Source organism: Lasioglossum baleicum, chromosome 4, assembly GCF_051020765.1.
Source record: "Lasioglossum baleicum chromosome 4, iyLasBale1, whole genome shotgun sequence".
NCBI classification, from domain to species: domain Eukaryota; kingdom Metazoa; phylum Arthropoda; class Insecta; order Hymenoptera; family Halictidae; genus Lasioglossum; species Lasioglossum baleicum.
In genome coordinates this window covers 12,383,657-12,404,325 of record NC_134932.1, presented here as the reverse complement: position 1 = coordinate 12,404,325, position 20,669 = coordinate 12,383,657, and the positions used below count along the sequence as shown (strand labels likewise).

The 20,669-nt window shown below is 38.7% G+C and overlaps 3 protein-coding genes across 7 annotated transcripts in view; 1 reads left to right on the top strand and 2 right to left on the bottom strand.

The window, feature by feature from the left end:
- Positions 1-1,146: 1,146 nt before the first annotated feature.
- On the bottom strand, positions 1,147-4,045 carry Gcl (germ cell-less). Of its 2 annotated transcripts, XM_076421771.1 has the most exons (9): positions 3,642-4,045; positions 3,342-3,465; positions 3,033-3,129; positions 2,583-2,952; positions 2,247-2,516; positions 2,073-2,132; positions 1,761-1,979; positions 1,586-1,676; positions 1,147-1,506 (listed from the first exon to the last, which is right to left on the bottom strand). In XM_076421771.1, exons 1-9 carry the CDS (start codon positions 3,794-3,796, stop codon positions 1,375-1,377), a joined length of 1,518 nt encoding a protein of 505 aa, XP_076277886.1. In that variant the 5' UTR covers positions 3,797-4,045; the 3' UTR covers positions 1,147-1,374. The 2 variants fall into 2 exon arrangements, with proteins under 2 accessions (XP_076277886.1, XP_076277887.1); XM_076421772.1 differs by lacking the exon at positions 2,073-2,132 and having other exon boundaries at positions 3,642-4,042.
- Positions 4,046-4,607: 562 nt separating this feature from the next.
- Positions 4,608-12,380, top strand: LOC143207882 (uncharacterized). 2 transcript variants are annotated; one of them, XM_076421763.1, is made up of 5 exons: positions 4,609-5,287; positions 5,623-7,464; positions 7,570-7,896; positions 7,990-11,726; positions 11,810-12,380. In XM_076421763.1, the coding sequence occupies exons 2-5, from the start codon at positions 5,625-5,627 to the stop codon at positions 12,092-12,094; spliced, it is 6,189 nt and encodes a 2,062-aa protein (XP_076277878.1). In that variant the 5' UTR covers positions 4,609-5,287; positions 5,623-5,624; the 3' UTR covers positions 12,095-12,380. The 2 variants fall into 2 exon arrangements, with proteins under 2 accessions (XP_076277877.1, XP_076277878.1); XM_076421762.1 differs by having other exon boundaries at positions 4,608-5,287; positions 5,623-7,896.
- Positions 12,381-14,081: 1,701 nt separating this feature from the next.
- The window catches only part of LOC143207884 (high-affinity choline transporter 1), a 29,705-nt gene continuing 23,117 nt past the window's right edge, over positions 14,082-20,669 (bottom strand). For 2 of the 3 annotated variants that reach the window (XM_076421766.1, XM_076421765.1), the window contains one exon: positions 14,082-20,634. In XM_076421766.1, coding sequence (XP_076277881.1) covers positions 20,351-20,634 — 284 coding nt within the window. In that variant the 3' untranslated portion in view covers positions 14,082-20,350. The remainder of the gene's footprint in view (positions 20,635-20,669) is intronic. The other variant, XM_076421767.1, reaches the window with a different exon arrangement.

Sequence of the window (20,669 nt, the reverse complement as noted above, 5' to 3'; positions counted from 1 at the left end):
TTTAGACTAATTTAGATGCTAATCGTGGAAACGTTCTGTTTCGTGTTAGAATTGTTCTTCAACGTTTCGTCAGCATGATCACGGAAATGCATTATCATGTAATGCATTTGCATGCAAAGTGCACATCCGTTCGAATCGATAATGATGTATCGCAACGTCGACGCATTTGGTTTTAATGAATATATAACTTTCAAAAGTATAAAATAGAGCATCTACCTTCATGTATCAAATTATTATTACAATTATTATTACTGCAACACAGGTAAGGACTGAATAAAACAGCAAATGCTACGTTAGAACACATTATATTTCTCTATCGAGATGTTAATTGAAAATTAAGAGTAGAAAAGACTTAATCACTAACTGGGATACGTTCTTACGTTATAGTCTCTACTAGAAGTGAAACATAAAAATTGTTCACTTATCGAATGATAGCACCATGCAAAATAGATCGGAATCGAAGGAACATGTGTGTGTGTGTGTGTGTGTTTTGCGCGATGCTTGGTTGAAAAAATGTAGTCGTGCAGTAAATATTTCAAAAATTAAAAAAGTACCGTATAAAAAACTGATGCTATTCTTGTGTACACAGAATACTCTTTCGTGATCGATATTCGCAAGGCACGAAGTTCGACATTTTCGATCGTTGGCAGGAAGACACAGAATCACTCTATCAGCGTGTCTACATATGAATTCATTTCTATAATTACTACATGTCCTTTCATGCGAGTCTATGCAATATCTCGACTTCCGATTCATAGACTAATTGATTATCAGTATCCTCGTTGCGATATAAATATTTAAATGCATCAACGACAGTGAAAGCAAACGACTGCTTTAATACTGTAGCGTTTCGTATGACATTTTCATTCTGAAGCTGAGCCAGAATTGAAATAAAGTTCCCTTCCCTCACTCTTTCACCGAACGTGAAGTAATGACTGTTTTTTTTTATCTCTTAGCTCGTTTCGTACATATATCGACAGAAAGTTACCAATTCATTAAATGATATTCGTACAATTCTAGCAACAGTAAAGATTTGAATTTACGTTGTACAAAAATAAGTCTCTAAATTTGCACTGGTCCAAAAAGTACTAACGAAACAAGATTTGTCTCGTACTAACGCCGCGATTGTATTCAGTCGACTAGATCTAGTTTGTAGACGTTTTAATAAAAATCAATGTCTCCACAAATGTACATTAAAAAAATTCGTTCCGAATGTGAATCTGAGTAAAAGTAAAAAAATAAAAACAAAAAAAAGGACATTAATCATAACGCTTACTCGTAATCAAAGTATTAAGAAAGTGGAACGGTTGTGGATTAGTATTTGAAAGAAGCTTGATAATCGTCGGGGCTCAGCATCTTTGAACTGTCAAAGTGCTAAGTGTCTGAGAATATGACAATGTCGGCGGATTTTTCTTCTTCCGTGGATACGAACGGTGTCACCACTTGCATGTTGACCGATATATACAACGGATAAGTAAGCTCTTTGTCCAAAGACATCACTAGTTTCTATAAAGTCAAGTATACAGATTTTATTCTCATGAAGGTACAGTGCACCAAAGAAACCTAAACATATAGTTACACGTACCTCTTCGTTCTTGTGGAGTAATAACCTAAGCATACCGGAACTCTGAATGTGTTTCTCTTGACGTTGTTCATCCAATGAAATTAAACTTACTCTGCAAACAGATACGCCCAGAATTAGCGATAAAGATATTAGCCGATAAACTCTTATCACTAGACAAATTCGTAACTGTACTCACTTTAGAATGATATTGTGCTTGCTGTGATTAGCTTTGATAAGGTCCGTATCTAATCTATGATTCCTCTTAATCCTCAAAGTAGTGCTGTCCAAGCATACGACCAAATTTAGTCCAAAATGAAACGCTGTCCATCTCCAAGTATGTTCCCCAGCCTTTTCAATACATCTTCCGCAACGAAAACATTCGCGTGCGAACTCCTCTTCGCTCATTTGTTTTGGTCTAAAATGTTAAAGAAATATATTAGCATGATACTTACATCCCTCGATTGCCATTTCATTGGACTGTTACTTGTAGAGTAGTTATCATAGGTACCTAAAGTAGATGGACAAACAAGAGAGTAGATTTTTCAGAGTGAACATTCTGTCCTCGAAGCTGGATGTAAAAAGGAAGGGAAGAAAAAAGAAGGCACATATTCGAGAGTCACTACTACGTCCATTGGCCTAGTAAAGGGATACATTTAGAAAGTATGCAAATTTCCCAACTTACCCTCGGTCTTTATTCGCGTCTATTCTTAATAAATGTAACCATTGTTCCTTATACGCGTCGTGCAACCATTCGTGCGGTATCAAATTATCACTGTATAAAATTTTAACATCTTGGTCGTGTAATAAAAGATACTTCATTCTCAGTGCTTTGAAAGGCGCCGCAAATTCTCTGCCCTCCTCCGTTATAAGAAAAGGTTCCGTCCATTTATGATTTCGAAAATATTCATCGATTTGTAGTGTTTCTTCTTTATTGTGTATATGAACAAAAAGCCTGCAACATTCGTTATAATATAGAAAAGCCATTTAGAAATACTTTCTATGTAATGTATTTGCTTACCATACTCTCAGCATCATGTATATGCAGAACTCAGTTTGCATAGCAATTAAATCAGGGCTAGCAATTAGCTCAGCCATCAGATCTGGTGTAATTTCTTTCAAGAAAGTCGGATGTAACCATCCATAGCCTAAAAGATTCACTTCCAACCACCTTTTTGCTGCCGCCTTTACCGTTGGGACACCATAAGACACGGCTGCATTGTAATAAGGGACAACAGTTTTTATGTTTGTTGTCTCCACCATAATATCCGTGCACTGGTCGATTAGCCCTTGCAATTGGAATAAAGTGGAGGTAGCCAGAATCGATATAACATCTTTTGGTTCTAGACTCACTTCGTCCTGGTAAAAGGAACCAAAGACTGTCAAGAGAGCTGAAAATATATCAAATTAAAATATTTATTCTAATTAATCTTGAAGAAACCTTTATTAATATTTCATAAATACTACTTACAATCCAATGTGATGTTGGGATCAGCAATTTCCACACTGATGACCGTCTCGTTCGCTTCCCTCCAAGATCCGGAAAACATACTCGCAAAATATGGACTCTGAAAGGAAAATATATCTTTTAATAATAATATCTAAAAACTGTGTAATGAATTATAGTATATAGAATACAATCAAGTAAGTACTGCATTTATGAATGAACTGAATTCTCGAGTATTGTGTGTGACAAGCCTTCGAACAACGTAACTTATTCAAGAGCATTATGTACAAGGTACATATATACATACAAAAAGCATTGACCCAATAACTTTACCTGACTAATGTAAACTTTATGTAGTCTCCATGCTTTCCCTAGCATGAGCACAGTTATATCACTGCCTTTTTCTTCTTGAAACAAAGTTTTGTAGATATACTGTGCTGTCGTCAGCAATTTTCTTCTGCAAATGTACAAAACTCGTAAACAGAGAAATAGATTGACATTATTACATTGATCGTGCATCGTTCACGGAAGAAAGTGTTATTTTCATTGACCACGTTGAATGTTAATCGCAATATTATCGCGTAAATTCGCCGCGAAATGAATAAACAGTAAATAGCGTTGTTGTGGACATACTTTTTCGGCGTTTGCAGCGTGCGATCGATGTAATCTGATTCAGAATCGAAGTCATCTTCTTCGATGCACTTTCGTTTACGGCCACGGTACACGGAGTGCACGGAGTGCACTGCACTGTTTGACATCGACGCAATCCGACTCGCGTAACTGCCCATTTTGTCCTGGTTCTCTCTATCTAATACGTATGCGAAATTTCAAGTTCAAATATCGGCGAACACCTGAGAATCCTCGACATTGTTTTCTAACGCAAAGAACCGTACATAGAAGGCTCGCTACAGTGTTCAGTATACACGCAACAAGACTTCGCGTATATAGATGGCCCTGTAGAAACACCTCAAACTCAAACACCTCAGCTCAGCATATAATATGTATGCGCCTACATCAGCCTACATCGAATATATAAAACATGTAAACACGTGACGTAACAAAAGGGGTGACGTCACGCGGCGAACGGGGATACTGTGCACACTATTTGCGGACGAAATGCCCCACTCGAGACTCATCCAATTGGATGATTCTTCTCGTTCGGGTGAAAGTGTCCAATCCATGTTGACCATAAAAGGAACAAACGGAATGTGTTACTTACGAGGACCAAGACCATTCACGGTTTCCTCATCGTAATAACTAATGTATATAGACTGCGGATCTTTATGTAAAATAAAGATTTTGTGCATTCAGTGGGGCCACGTAAAACATTCTTTCAATCTTTAATTATTTTAATACGTTAAAAATAGTAAATTCATGTTTCTAATACTCATTTTTGCATTTATATATAAGAAAATTGTGAGTAGGTGAAATTGAAAATTGTTAGAACATTTTGAAAACTGAAAATTAATGTATATACGATTTTTTCTTTAATTTCCATTTCTTGCAATCGATGCAGACAATTTTTATTTTGCATAAAGATTTCTAGTCTAGTAATAAAACGATATAGGAACTGTTCATTTCAATTATTTCATTCGATTGGTGATTGGTGATTTGTAACTTAAAATTTTCAAACTGACTTGTATATTTTTGCGAACACGCGTCAGTATACTTTCTACATAATTTCTACATTTCTACATATACACATTTCATTTCTTTATACATATAGATAGACAAATGTTTTCTTTTTACAACAGTGTAAATTGCAAAAAGTGTTACATTTTGTAGATTGTAGAATATGTATATGTTCGACTTGTAAATTTGAAAATCTTGTCCTATAGGCGCGTTAGTGCCTACCACCATAAGCGGAGTATGTACCATACAAAATAAATGTTGCGAAAAACTTTAGAGTTTATATAAACATCCTTTTCATTCTAAAAAGAAATACAGAAATATAACAAATAAAATTTGAATAAAATTGTCCAATTTGTGGCGTTGAACACGCTTACGCGAGACCAGTTGCACCGTTGCTGACCGTTACTACGTATTAGTCATTGGGTTTCGGTTTCACTGGGTTTCACCAGGTTTCACTCAGTTTCGCTATGTGTTTCCATCCATCTTATAACATAATGGTGAGGTTTGTGAGTCACGCATATATACAAAAGGAAATGATTATAATGGATGCTACAGATTATTAGAAATATTACAAGTAATGCAAGAGAGAATAAGTAATATTACAATTTCTGTGATAGCGCGGAGACATTAATTTCCTTTTGACGAAGGTATGTAACCTCATCTGATGTACACATTATCATACTTCTTCCAAAAATGATACATTCAAAGTGTTACATAGTAAATATTCGAACATTCTACTGTCTTTGTACGTAAAAGATAATCGTATCACCGACGATTCAGTTAATTTTTGATTGGACGTTGATGCTTGTTACTGCAATGCTTACATTTTACATCATCACGATTATTCATTTTTAAAAGAAAAACCGTTAAAAGTGATTTAATGTTGACCTGCAAGGGAATCTCGGTGTTAAAAAGAAACAATTTACCGGTTTCGGTTTCTTTGTTAATATTGCGTGTATAATAATTTCTTTGTATTTAATAGCAATGGTGAATGCTAATAACGAAATGGACGGCACAGATTTTTCTACCACCGATTGTCCTTTGGAAAGTACGATCAATGTACCACCAATGTCACACACGCCAAGGAAAAATGGAGTTAGACTGTTCAAATATAAATCGTATTATTTGAAAAAGAAACCTACGCTTGTTAATGTAACTCATTTGCAAAATGAAAGTAGCATGGTACAAGACTCCTCCAAATTAGTGTGTAAACCAATGACCGTAAGACTTACAAGATTACCGGATTCAGAGTTGAGAAAACTGACCCCAGATGTATCGTCTAAAGCTGTACCTCTCAGAAGGACTCCGATAAAAAGACCGCTTTTTAAGTTTTACGGGTATGGAAAGAGAAGAAGAAAGAACACTATTAATACTGAGGAATGCGACAAAGATTGCGTACCGGTTCTTACAGAAATACAGAGTAACAAAATTAATATAACTGTAGATAATAATAAGACTGTACATAAAAATGTTCATGAAAAAGTACCAGAAACAAATGCTAAGTATGTACATAGCAGGAAACGGTTACAAGTTAAAACAGCTTCCAAAGTACAAACATTTTGCAACCATGAACAATGTAAAAAAGATTTATTAAAAACTGTTAAGCAACCAATCATAATATTAAATAGAATAGATGAAGTAATTAATAAGTTAGCACAATCATTTGCAAAAGTAGCTACCAATAAGCAAAACCACACAGTAGAACAGCTGATAGTCACGCAAAATATAGCTGTGACACAAACCGAGGACATTGGCTTAACGAGTCCTAGCAAAAGTGATTGTTCTTGGAACCACCAAGTTGATGATAATAACAGCGTAACAGACAGCGAAGACCTGTACCAACTCAGGTTGATATCCAAAAGAAAACGTAAACTTTTTTACGATTCCAGTGATGAGTCTGATATAGACCGATTGCATAACGAAACATCAATACAAGCGAACATGTCAAAATTGAGTACACTGCAAAAGGAAATTGCGGATACTAGTAAATGCAATGAATTACGTAGAGACACTCCAGTGCAAATAAAGAAGTTAAAATTGAGTTCACCGCAAAAGGTAACTGCAAAGACTGCTGATAAACACACTGATGAGGAAGATGTAGAGAATCCATTACTTAGATTTTCTGACGAAGAAAGTATGGAAACAGGTATTGTAAATAGCGAACCACCTGTTGAAAATGAAGATGTAAATATTAAAAATAACAAAGTGGGTGTTCAGGAACCTCTGGTTCAGCAAGAAGAAGATCCTGGCATTAAGAATGTAGAAGTAGATAACAGGGAAGAAAGAATGAATGTTGAGAGTATACGAGCAAAAGATAGGGAAGAAAGAATAAATGTTGAGAGTACACGAGCAAAAGACAGGAAAGAAAGAATAACTGTTGAGAGTATGCAAGCAGTTGTGGCACGTCAACATGTTGATGTCATTGTTGAGGGTCTTGATGCAGATGTTGAGAATGAAGATACGGATATTTATATAGCGAATGTTGAAAACAAAGAAATGCATGTTAAAAGTGACAAAGTTGATGTTGAGACTGCAAATACGAAGTGTAGCTCGGACGCTTCAGAGAATGCAGTTCAAGTAAGTACTAAAAACATTACAGGAGACAGTGCTTCCAGCTTGTTACCTACAGAAATAAATGTTGTACACAATTCGAGAGAACATACAAGTTTTAAACCTATGGATGAATTAGTTGGTGAAGCTGGAGAGATACAACAGCATAAATGGAGACGATCTATATCTGAGAGTGGGTTTACACAGAAATACAAATTGTCTAAACAAGCGAAGATCCTTTTGGTAGATTTGCAACATATCAAAAGTTCATGTGGTAATAAATATTCAGCTACAGAGGTTGAAAAACTTACACAGAGAAATATAGATCCATCGCCGAATTGTAATTTTATATGTACGACTCAAAATCTTTTAATCCCAGGTGTAGCTTATTCGAAGAATGTTGCCGCTGGATCGAAGCCTGACAACAATAACACAGAGTCTAATGTATGTTCTACTGAGAGCGAATCGACAGATTTGAACATCTCTCTGCGTTCGGAAAATATAACAGGAAGGAAAGGAGCTGTAGGAAAAGAAAGACTTTCTAATAATGTATTGAAGAAAGACAAACTATACAAGATGATGTCTGACGGCGCCATTGGGTATTCTGTATCTTCGCATCTTCCAAAACGATCTACCAAAGAATTAGGATCGTCGAGTGCATCTGAAAGCACAATTAAAACTCTTTTGCCTTCTCCACGAAAGTCTGGTAAATTTTTTATTGTTCTTACACCTAAAGGAAGTGCTGCAAAAACGAAAGGTAAGGATTCTTTTAATACTATGGAAAATCTTCATATTGCAGGACACAGCAGTTCTACAATAAAAGATCAATCGAAAGACATAACCTTTAGGAATCAGGTGACGGATGGAAAGAAGAGTGTGTTGATCTGTGTCCCCATAACTTCTCCAACAAAGTATGAAAAACTTACAGAGAACAAAGATTCTAGCAAATCTAAAGAATCTTCCAGTAATTATAAATGCATTGTTTGCGACCTCTACTTCGACAATTATTCCGTTTTGCAACAACATTTAACTAAGCACGCAAAGCAACAGCTCCCTTCATCAAAACCAAAACATACAGTTTCTGAAAGGTGTGATAACATTGAAGAAATATTACAACCTCCACCTTTGACGCCAGAGAGACAAACACTACCACAGTCTGCTATGGACAAGATTATTTGCAAAGATGTAGCTCCATCTGACAATATTGCAGATAAAAATGTATCGTTGCACAAAAGACAACAGAAGAAGTTGCCGAAACACAAAGGTGGTTCGTCAAAGAAGAAAGTTTCATGTAAACCATGTAAACTGACGAACGAGTGCAGCGTGTGTTTCCAGGAATTTCCAACGAGAGCAGATTTAGCAGCCCATATTTTCCTGCACACAGAGAGTGAGCTGCAAGTAGCGTACGAAGCTGCAAAGCAGAAGAGGTACCATCAAACTGAGGTTGCAGAATGGGAAACCCAAATAACAGAGAGTACTGTGGCAAATGCTGCTAATTCGGTTGAAAAACTTTCAACGAATACGAATGAGTGCAAAACTAGTTCGAAATCACAGACTGCGCAAAAGCAAAGTGATCAGACATCGAAACCCGCTGCAGTTAAGGTTCCTGAAGAAGTAAAGGAAACTGATCCTAAAACAAGTAAACCAATCAACAATGGAGAAAGTGATTCTAATAATCATGTAACTTCTGTGATAAATAAGATGGACAAAGCAAAAACGACTAAGAAGGGGGGCGGGTCGATGAAAACATTGTTTACGATATGCCAGTGCCATAATAAAGCAGACGTCAACTTCAACTACCTGCAGATTGAGATAGTTCTGTTGTGTCACACTTGCAGAGTATTGTTCCGAACTATAGAATGTTTGGAGACTCATTATCGTCTTCCAGCGTATTCAGCTTGTAATCAGAACCGGCCGGGAAGCGGTCGATCTCCAAATTTATTCTGTGCTACTTGCGGGATGATATTCAGTTCGGTTCAAGACGTGCGTCAGCATTTAGAGATGCATATCCGTTTCAAGAAAAACTGCACCATAGACTTCCGTTGCAACATCTGCAAAGTGATGTTCATTGGTATCGGATCGCTCTTTCACCTCCACTGGTCTAAACACACAAAGGATTCATTCTGGGTAGCCAGCGAACAATCGTTTCCTAAAATATCTTTGATCGACCCGAAAGCCAAGAAGCAGCGACCAACGTTTAAACCAGGTGAATTTGTTACCAACAGATATGTGGATAATTACTTTTATGTTGCGGAATATGTTTGCTCCAACTGTAAAGTGGCTTTCGTTAACGACGACTATTTAAAGACACATCTACTGAACTGTAAGGCACATAGCTCAGAGAAAAGTCAGACTGTACAGTCCGATGCTACAGAAATAAGGCAATTAGAGTTGCATTTAATTTGTAGTCTTTGCCAGTATGCTAGTTCCAGCAAACTACAGTTGTATGCACACATGAAGGACGAGCATAAATTCGCCTCAGAGCCCCAGTTTGTGTGCGTGCCTCTTAAAACTATGACGACAACATACATTTGCAGCATTTGTATGGATATAAGTGAGAACAGCGACAAGTTCAATGAGCACTGGTTGAGCCATTACGTGAAGCAACCGTATTTCGTTTGTATATATTGCAACAAAGATAGCGATAGCGTGGATGCTTTCAAAGAGCACGCTAAAGAGCACGAGTTGGCAACAAGACAGAACATATCTTGTAAGGTGAACTATCGGGATGCTGAACACGTCTGTAAGATATGCCATGTTGGTGTTGAATCCGAGAAATTGTTAAATGAGCACAGTGTTATACACAATCTAAATGATCTAGTAAGGAGAAACGGCAATGAAGTCACGACTCAGAAGAGTATACCTCAAACAATGCTGTCAACCAAGGAGCCTGACGAAGAGAACAAAGCAACAGAAAAGCAGGCCACGGAATGTTCGAAATCTGTCGCAGACCTTGACAAGGAGAAATTAATTAGTATACTGGAAGGCAACGAGGAAGAGGATTCTGAAAATGAGTTGGTAATCGACTTAGCAGAGTATCCAGAGAACCAGTCAGCAGTCAAAGACAGACCTGAACAAAAGAAACTTCCATCTACGTTGGCAACCCTTACGTTGTCAGCAGCTACATTGTCAGTACCTATGTTGCCAGTACCTACGTTGCCACTACCTACGTCGCCAGTATCTACGTTGCCAGTACCTACGTCGCCAGTACCTACATTGCCAGCACCTAGGTTGCCAACCACCGAGTTAAATCCTGCTGTGGACTCTGGGATTCAAACTATTCTACAGAACGATGTTCAGTCGACAGACGTGATTGATATAACGAATGATTCTGACAAAGATGAAGATCCGATCAAAGAAGCAGAGGCAAGCGAGCCTACGAAACGACAGCACGGATTTCTGCGGGTGAAAGCTTTAACAGAGCTTTTAGAAGATACAAGTAACTTGTGTATGTGCCACATATGCAATTATTCTTGCGAGACTACTGAATGTTTGAGGCAGCATTATTTGACTCATGTAACTGAAAAGCAACCGCAGCCTTCCCAGCCGGGGGTACCAGTTTTTCAGCAACCTGCGAGCTCCGCCGAACAGAGCAGACCTGTTAACAAGACATTAGCTGGAAAGACATTTATTCGGACTGGTAGGACAGTCCAGGTTCCACTTCTCTCGAGGCTCTATCCAGGGACAGCGACCAACGCGAAACTAGTAGCTTCAAAACTGAATCCCGCAGTCTCTTCTGCGCAAGCTTCCGCGAAAACGGCGTACCACAAGAATCTGCCGCCTTGTAACATTGTCCGTAAAATAATTGTACGACGTGGCGCTATCCAATCAGATGGAAGCGTTCCCACAACGATGGAAAAAGGTTCTTCCGATGCACAGACTACTCAAACAGCGTCGACAGTCGGTACTAATAATATAAACCACCGGGGATCTGTAATTAGCGCGACAGACTCGAATAAAAATCCTACCGGGAATTCGCCTTTGACGGCAAACGTGGCTACCGCGGGTTTCAATAATTATATGTACGAAACTTGTCATTCGAGGGCACACGACTTACCAAAGTATCCCCTACCACAACCACATCTGAAAAGAGAGGTAGCCGAGAAGAATCATAACATGGGTAGTGGTGCAGCAATGAGGAATGACAATGTTGCAAATGGTAACCAAAACTATAGTCAGGCCCAGCACAATGTTCAGAACCAGGCAAGGATGAACACTCCCGCATCGGTGTACTATCAGTATCCGAATTCTGAGCACGTTTACGCTGGGATTGATCAGGGGCCCATGCAAAGTCAGCGAGTGATGCAACAAGTGCAGAATCACACGGTACCGAGACCCCCGCCTCCTTCCTATTATTACAAGAATCCCTCGGTCGGTGGAATGTCGATAGTAATCAATCAGGCAGCACCTGCTGCCTCAACTGTGTCTACGGTGGATATAAGACAGCAGCAAGGACACCAGCCGCGAATCTATCCGGTGTACACGAATCCAGTGGTACCGGTAGACTCGCAACCTTATGGGCAACAGCGGTCGCAGGTATATTGGGTTGTTCAGACAAATCTGAAAAATCTGCGTATCATTTCATAGTAAACCATTCCCGTGTAACTGTTTATTCGCAGAACATTATTGACTATACCGGAACCGGTGAAGTGTATCAAGTGTCGCCGAATGAATACAGAGGACCGATCAGTGAACGTGTCACCACCAGTGGAAGAACAATTGAACCCTCGGCAAACCTAACTTGCCCCTATTGCCCGAACTCCCTTACATTCGCCACTCGGGAGATGGTTGAGTATCATCTAAATATCAACCACAATTACGTCTGCGATCTTTGCGGTTTGTTGTTTTACAATATCGATGACATAAGGATTCATAAAATCAAACACGGTTTGATGGATAATTGAAGGATCATCCGGTGGATTATTCGGAGGTAATTTCATCGAAAAGTATGGAACACGTGAGACTGTTAAAATGCCGCACGGGGAACAATAATCAATTACTTCCGCCAGTTACCGTAGCTGTTGCGACTCACGTTTAGCGCCGCTATGTCTCCACACAGTTTATCACTTTATTGTTTAATGCAAAGTTTACTCGAATACCAAACATATTGTTAACGATATGTTATATGAATACTGTATCGATGAAACAATACGTGGTAAGAGTTGCGCTCATCTAGAATCTCGGTTAAGTTTCATGGTTTTCTGTTGACACATCTGAAGGAAATAATAAATTTTCTTCTTATTTTTAATTGAAGACATGTCTTCATATTTTTTACACAATATATAATTATTTATTCATCTATCATAAATAAATTCATGCAAATTGCATACAGTTACTCACAAAATTGAGCGTATAATTTGTAAGGCTATACAGATGAAACAATTTAAAACACTTTTAATTTCTAATCAAGTTTCTAATTAATTCTCCTTCTGTACGCTCAATCACTTTGACAAGGAATTGTTAATCATTTGTTAAGATCTCACCTTGTGTATGTAAACGTTGAATATGATTCTTTAATGATTTTCTTTTTGTTTATCGAACAAATAAGACTTTTATAGCTCGCGTACGCTCAATTATGTGAGTAACTGTATATAGGGATTGCAATCCCGCGATGCGGGATCCCGCGTCATTAGTCCAGTCAACGAAAAATCGTAGAGGAAAATGGAAGGAACACAATTTTCAACTTTGGGACTTTGTTTGGACTAGTTAGGAGGTAAACATACTAAAAGTCCCCACTCCTAGGAGGTGAGCGGGTGCAGGGGACACGTAGAAGATCCCTTTTTCGGTTTTCCGCTTATATTTCGGAAACTATGTGCCCCCTGCACCCCGCTCACCTCCTAGGAGTGGGGACTTTTAGTATGTTTACCTCCTAACTAGTCCAAACAAAGTCCCAAAATTAAAAATTGTGTTCCTTCCATTTCCCTCTACGACTTTTCGTTGACTGGACTAATGACGCGGGATCCCGCATCGCGGGATTGCAATCCCTAACTGTATATCATATAAATCATACATGCCAGTGTCTTTGAAGTGTTCAGTATTAGATCATTGGATTACAAAATGTTTCTGGATGTAATTCGATTTCATATACAGAAGATATACTCCAATGAAAATTGCTTCATCCTATTGGATTCTAATTGGATGTCTAATTGGATTTCTCTGCTAACTTTAAATATACTTAATTGGTCTTGTGAGTAGTGCCTGCGTACATTCCCAGTCAGCCAGGCCGGCCTCGAGCAGATATCGAGCACAGCCTGCAATCGTGCGATGCCAGCAGATGGCGAGCATTATGATGTCAGAACGCTGCTTGAAGATGAGGAGGCTCGGAATTTGCTCGATTTTGCACAAGCACACCCTGCCAGCAGAAAGCGGTACTTCTGCGGACGCAGATGCTCGTACAAAATCGAGCATATTGCTTATTGGGTTACTGTATTTATATATTTACACAGAGAAATAACTTTCGTATTGCATCAACTTTGGCAAGTTGTTATCCTCCTTCTATTAAGGAGTGTCTTTCTTGTAGGATAAATTTATTTTTTAAACTGAAATATTAGTATATATATACATATATGAGATAGAGGAAGCTTATAGTCATTTCGAATAAGTCGATGCATAAAATGAACATTTTTAATTGTGTACAATGCATTTCGGCGGGTCATATTATTATCGGAACTGTTAAACTATTGTCGCTAAAAATTTAAAAATCAGTCATTTTCAGTGAAACTATTTTCTATAGTATATAAATTCGTATATAGAGGAAATTAATAAGGTAATTATACAGAAAAGGTCTGCCTACTCCGATTTTGATGAAATTTAAATATGTTATACAGCAACACATTTTGAACAACTTTTTCCTTTTCCAATATAGGGGGGTCGCTTTTAGTTTTCGAGATATTTGCAAAAAACTATCGCTAATACTGTATTGAATTTTTCGTATTCTTGCACGCTCCGTGGCAACGTAAGCCTGTCCTGGTGCGGCGTGTGTTTACATTTTGACGCTGTGGAGGTGAGAGAGAAAACATGGTCTTACTCTGGTCATGTATATATAGGGTGAGCTTTCAATTTTGAAAGAATACTTCTGGATTTCCGTATTTAAATTTATAATTTAAATTTGATCAAAATCGGAGTAGGCAGACCTTTTCTGTATAATTACCATTAATAATCCCGATAACGATACGACTCACCAAGAAAAATTTGATACACACGTCCTTGTATACCGAAAAACAGGCAATATTACATGTAACGTACTTTGTATATTTTATGAAATACATTGGATAATAAACGTATTGATGACGAAAAAGATTGATGAATGACCCGGTTTGAGATTTCGTAAAATGTATCAATTGTACATTTAAAAATATATTTATAAAGTGATGATATTCCATAAGCATTTTCTGGTGTGTACTCCCTTTCCACATTATTAAATAACTTGGTCGCGGATCAAATAAAAGTATTATTTATTTTTACCAATATACATGCTTTCTTGCATAAAATTAATTTTTTTCCATTTTGTTGAATACCTATTTCTGGGGGAATATTTTAATGAATAATACAAACCACATTTACATGCTTGTCTCCTTTATTCGGCACTTTGAGCGTTTTTAATGTTTTTTTACAATGATCGCCATTTTAAGAGGATCTTCCTGCTCCAGAGACGTGTAAAATCGCGTAACTGATCGCAAACGTTACAAATATTATTATTAATCCGCGGATTTTATGCGTTACATAGAAATGTATAAAACACAATGAAACGTGAATAGTTGGTGAACATGAGAGCTCGCATAAACATCCACAGTCTAATAATTACGTTTCCGCTAATCCTAGAATCTTTCTTAATAAAATAGAAATAGAGCGGTTCAATGCTTTTGTTTTCAGAACCAGAGCAGGAGGATCCATCGATCTCCGTACTCGATATCGATACGAAATACATTAAATAGTCGAGATGACTGCAACGAGCAACGGGGTGGAAAACAGTCTCGGTTAATATTGAGCGTCGTTCTTTGCGATTATAGTCGTTGCTCGTGATAGTCGCGCGACGGGGACGAAATCTGTCTGGCGTTTATCATCGAAAGACTAATTCGTGTGTATTACACAAAGTTACCCTCTAAACTGAATGTTATACAGGTTGCTGCGAAATCATCTTGCTGGGGAACATTCGCCATAACTCGTTTGTAAAACAGAGAAACAAGAAACAAACGAAGAAACGAAGAACAATTGGGGACCTTGCTGCAAAAACCAGGTAAGTCCACATTTTAGTAAAATTGTACTCGTTCATGTTCGACGTATTTTTATATATTTGTGTGCAAAAATCAAACAATTACCAAAATCTGGACTTCCCGGGCTTTCGCGTGAAGTTTCTCGCCGAATCACAGTGTGCAATCTTTTTAAAAAAGGAACATCTTTAAAAGCAGGCTACGAAAGTATAGTAGTATGTAATTACCAGTGAGAACTATTGAATTGTGAGTTACGAAATTTTAGAAATTTATTGTTAACTTTCTCTTTCACTATCGCTTTCTCTCTCCGGTGAGAGAAGTTTGATTACGCCCAACAAGGGTTGCACTCGGGTGTTTCTTATCTCGTAATGAACGGTCCTTAAGTTAAGGCAAGCCTACATAATCGCCCGGTTATCGCGGGCATAAGCTTGTTTAATATACATTATTTAATCCTAGAATTTGGCACGTGATTCACGTAAGCACAATCTCGCTCAATTGTGTCTGGACTCGAACGAAAAAACGAACGAAAAGTCTCCGGTACTCGTTTATAATGCAGTACGCGGTAAATGTTACAAAGCTACACGTTATTGGAATTGATTTATTTAGCGCGGAGAGGAAACGAAACGCCGTCAAGCCTGGAACCACCGAACATGATCGTTTATGATCTGTTGAAACTGCGATGGCTTTATTGGAAATTTGTTGGGGATTGTAAAATAGAAACGAGCTTCTTTGCTTATCTGGGGGTGTTAAAAGCTAGAGGGTTCGACCGTTCGGTAGTTCCGGGGTTAAAGTTTACTAATGTCGCAACTTTGTATTGGTAGATCCCTAATAATTCATAGCAAAGTTGAGATTCAATGCACTAATTATAGAGTAAAGGAAAAAGGTAAATTTACAAACGAAACTTCACGGAATAGTGTAAAACAGTGTAAAATATGTACTGTAGCTTTTATACATTGGAATTGAAAACGTTACGCTGATTTCTTTTCTTGTTTGTAACCAGTTGCAAGAGCAACTACAGTTATAAGATAGAGTTGACATGGATCACAAATACAAAGTGCGATTTCCTAGAAAATATGCTAGCTTATCGGTTAAGTATAGCTACGAAGAACTGCAGCCCTTCACGAGGTTGTCCTCCGATTAAGTACTAGTAATACTGATATAGGTCTTCGACGTTCATCTCGAGCTTACGATCTCCTCATTAACGATTATCCGTAAAAAAACCGTGGAAAAAATGAACGGTACGCACGAAATTCGGGGAAATTTTCAACTGTCTACCTATTTTACAATATACAATAGTCGTACCTCGACTTACGTAAAGAATTTTAGAGCTGCTTTTCTGCTATTTATAAAAACAATATCGACATTTTCGTCCTTAAATCCACAGACTCTATCGGATTTGGAATAAAACGTAAGACGAGGTCTCGAATACAAAACTTCATTGGTATAGTACACTTCACTCCGGAAAGTGTTACGGAATCAACGAGAAAAAGGGGAGCTAGAGATGCTGCTCTAGAAACGAAGTGGATCTAGAAACGATCTATACTGTAAATCATGTCGTTAGGTTTCGAGACAGACGATACCTGTGTTCTGCGATTAAAATTAGTAGAATGAGTATTGGAAGGAGAGTACTTAATTGTGCTTCTTTGACCTATAGTGAGTTAAGAAAAATAGCACGGGGCTATAGTATAAACGAAACTGTCTGGTCGTGCAAAGCCACCGAGGAGTTACCCTCACTTATATTGCTTGGCCACGCCTACTGGGCTGTTCGACCAATGAATTTCACGATTTGGTGACCTTGTACAACGGGTTAAGTTTGCTTCGACTATAGAGTGCTTTTCAAAAACATGGTACAAAAGTTTAAGTACACATTCTGTTCAATATAATAAAATTGAAAAAGAAAACATGGGATTGTAAACGCTTAAATCTTTGGTCCGATGATGCGTACAAAAGCTTGATTAGCAACAATCAAGCGTGAATTGAGAATCGACGAAAAAGTTGATTGGTAGAAAAATTGAACAGAATGTGCTGTTCAAATATTTTGTTCTGTTTTCGAAAAACGCCTGTGAATCGTGCAAGGGACTAGATACGCGGACGTTCGTTTACTCTAAGAATATACATACTTTGTCGCGTGGTATTTGAGCCGACGGAGGTTTCATCTGCGACTATATGGTGTAATCTTTGTGTCGGTTTACAATCGATTTGCTTGGAGACCTCCGTACACGTAACTACTACAGTAATCCTACAGACTAGACGTATTATCGGTGGAAAAATATCGTATTTTGTTGTCGGAATATCATAAATCTGCACGTAATACATTGGACGTTCTATATCCAGCAGCATATTAACCTTCCCCCACTGTACGAAAAAGTAGGTTGAGCGACGGAATCCCACGGCGCCCTTTCCCATGGTACCCTTCCGGCGACAAGAAAGACCCCCATCACGCCCCATCTTTCAAACAAACTCATTTTATTGCTATGAGCTTTGTTTTTTTAGGAGTAGAGACTAGGGCTGTTATTTTCGTTCGAAGGTCGAAGCTTCGAATTTCGGAGCATCGATTTCAGAAACTTCAAAGGTGACGAGAATCGAATTTTCGGAGCTTTGATTTCAGAAACTTCTAAAGTGACTAGAATCGAATTTTCGAAGCTTCGAAATTCGAGCCTCCGTAGTAAATTACTAGAGGGTTAAAAGAAACGGAGTTTTAAATTCGAATCCTTCGAATCTTCGATTTCAGAAACTTCAAAGGTGACGAGAATCGAATTTTCGGAGCTTTGATTTCAGAAACTTCTAAGGTGACTAGAATCGAATTTTCGAAGCTTCGAAATTCGAGCCTCCGTAGTAAATTACTAGAGGGTTAAAAGAAACGGAGTTTCGAATTCGAATCCTTCGAATCTTCGAAGAGTCGAAGCTTCGAATTTCGGAGCTTCGATTTCAGAAACTTCGAAGGTGACGAGAATCGAATTTTTTAAGCTTCGAAATTCGAGCCTCCGTAGTAAATTACTAGAGGGTTAAAAGAAACGGAGTTTTGAATTCGAGTCCTTCGAATCTTCGAAGAGTCGAAGCTTTGGAAAAGTAACAGTCCTAGTAGTGACCATAAGAATTCGGAAAGTTTCGAAGGTTTGGACACAGACCGAAGTCTCGGCATTTAAATTTGTAGAAACTGGATTGGTACAACTTGATCGAGCTAGGAGTCTTTTGTTACCGCCGGAAACGGACCTGAAATGGCTCCGGGTATCGAAGCTCATGCTGCCTCCTCTATCTTTCACAACTATCATCAATCTCGTATCTTTTCATTCTCGTTCTTTTCTTTCTTCCTCTCTGGAAATCATCATGGTAGCGGAGCGTGCACCATTCTTAACGCTTCATACGACCTAATCGCCTAATCTATCTCGTACATAATTACCTAGTGCTTAATCGTGCCCTTAAAAGGTATCATTGGCGTGTACACGACGAAACTGGCCAAGGGTCCTCGATCTATTCCGCGAATCGATCGTTCTATCTACACGGGGCTCACGTAAACAGACAACGCGACGCCCGCTCTCGTAATTTGTACAAAAATTAATCACCATCCGAACATTAATGGGCTATTGGATCCGCGAGTCAGTCTGAATGGAGTCGATACAACCATTGGGATGAAAAAGTGTACCGATCTAGATCTAGAGCCGAGTCCCTTCGAGAATATCGATCGTCGATCCGGAAACGAATCCGTTTAACCATCTGCGTTCATTTCTGCGTTTCAAAGAATAATGTTCGCAACTTTTTAAAACTTCTTGACTCGACGTAGGGAGTGGTGGACTCGCTTGGTGGACCAAGTTTGTTAGAAAAACAGGATTCTATCGGATCCAGGACGATCGATCGATCCTTGGTCGATTCGTTCTTCTCTCGAAATGTTACTTTGTTATCAGACCAAGGGTTGAAGGGACACAGGTTATTTTCTCGGTAGTCTAATTAAACACGCGAATTCTGCACAGTTATCGGGAACCACGGTAAAAAGAGTATTATTGCGACACGGAGCACAGGTTCCCAATAAACTTGATCGACTGGTCACTCGCGTCGATAGATAAGAGTGAATTATAATTAAGTGCGAAGGACTCGTGCGTTCGACAGTCACGAATGAAATGTTTATGCTAAGTTATTTTACACGGTGCCTGGTGGTTCTTGAAGATGAGTTGAGATTTTAGTGGAATTCTGAACTCGAGATGCTTTTTATGGAAGAGGAAATGTTCCGTGGGAAATACGGATTATTTCTGGTCGAGGTACTGCAGTGAAGATTTCGGACAAATCTAAAAATCGAATGATCTCGAAAAATATCCACCGTCAGGGCACACGTTTTTTTCTGTAGAAACAACGTCGTAAAATCTTCGATAGAAAACTGGGTTAGCCTAGAAAGTCATAAAACGGGCAGTGGTAGAGTTGTACGATAGTTGTGGCTGGGTAAAAAAGGGTCGGACTCGCAACTGATCAGACGGGATTCGATTGTCCTCGGGCGTGGTCCTGGTACGCCTGTTGGTGCAACCTCAGTGAGTTCTTTTCTTCGTTTGAGTATACGACTCTCCAATGTATGTACCCAAAGTCTCAGTAGAATGAATCTTGTCATAGCCAATGATTGATCGAATTAGTGATTGATAGACTGCGGATGTTTATGCAATTTTCAATTTTTCTAGACAAATTTCAAGAAAGTGGTACCAAATGAAATTCTAGTTTCATTGGCAATAGCATTTGTAGATTCATAATAAATAAAAATTGTACTAAATTCTGTTGAATTTAATACTCGAGTATTTTTTGAACATTTTTATAAGCGATACATGCATAAAGATCCGCAGTCTAGTGATCGATTTTCCAGTTTCGGGCCAAATCATCGGCTACAGAAGACCGATCAGGTTGCGTAGCATTATTCTGCATGGGCGAAAGAAGTCACCGTGATTGTCCCAATAGTCATACTCGGTGGTCTCTTCAAAACCTGCTGACCGCTTCGTCGTCGGTCACGAAGTAATTGGAGTTCTTGACGGCCGAGCTGTACATGCTGTACGTGGGACTACAAACGACTAATCCGGTCGTACATCCGCTTAATTCCTTCTCGGTGGTGACTGATCCATGTCTCGCGATCGATGATCTTCTATCCTTCTTGACCAAGGTCATCCGACAATCCTCCGGGCGCAATGGCATCGAAGGATAAGTCGGCTGCCTCGCCAAGGTAGTTAGCGCGCGGTCGCCAGTGTCGTTGAAGCTGCGCAAACGTTTGAAAGCATGATCGGAGAGAGTGTTCGACGAC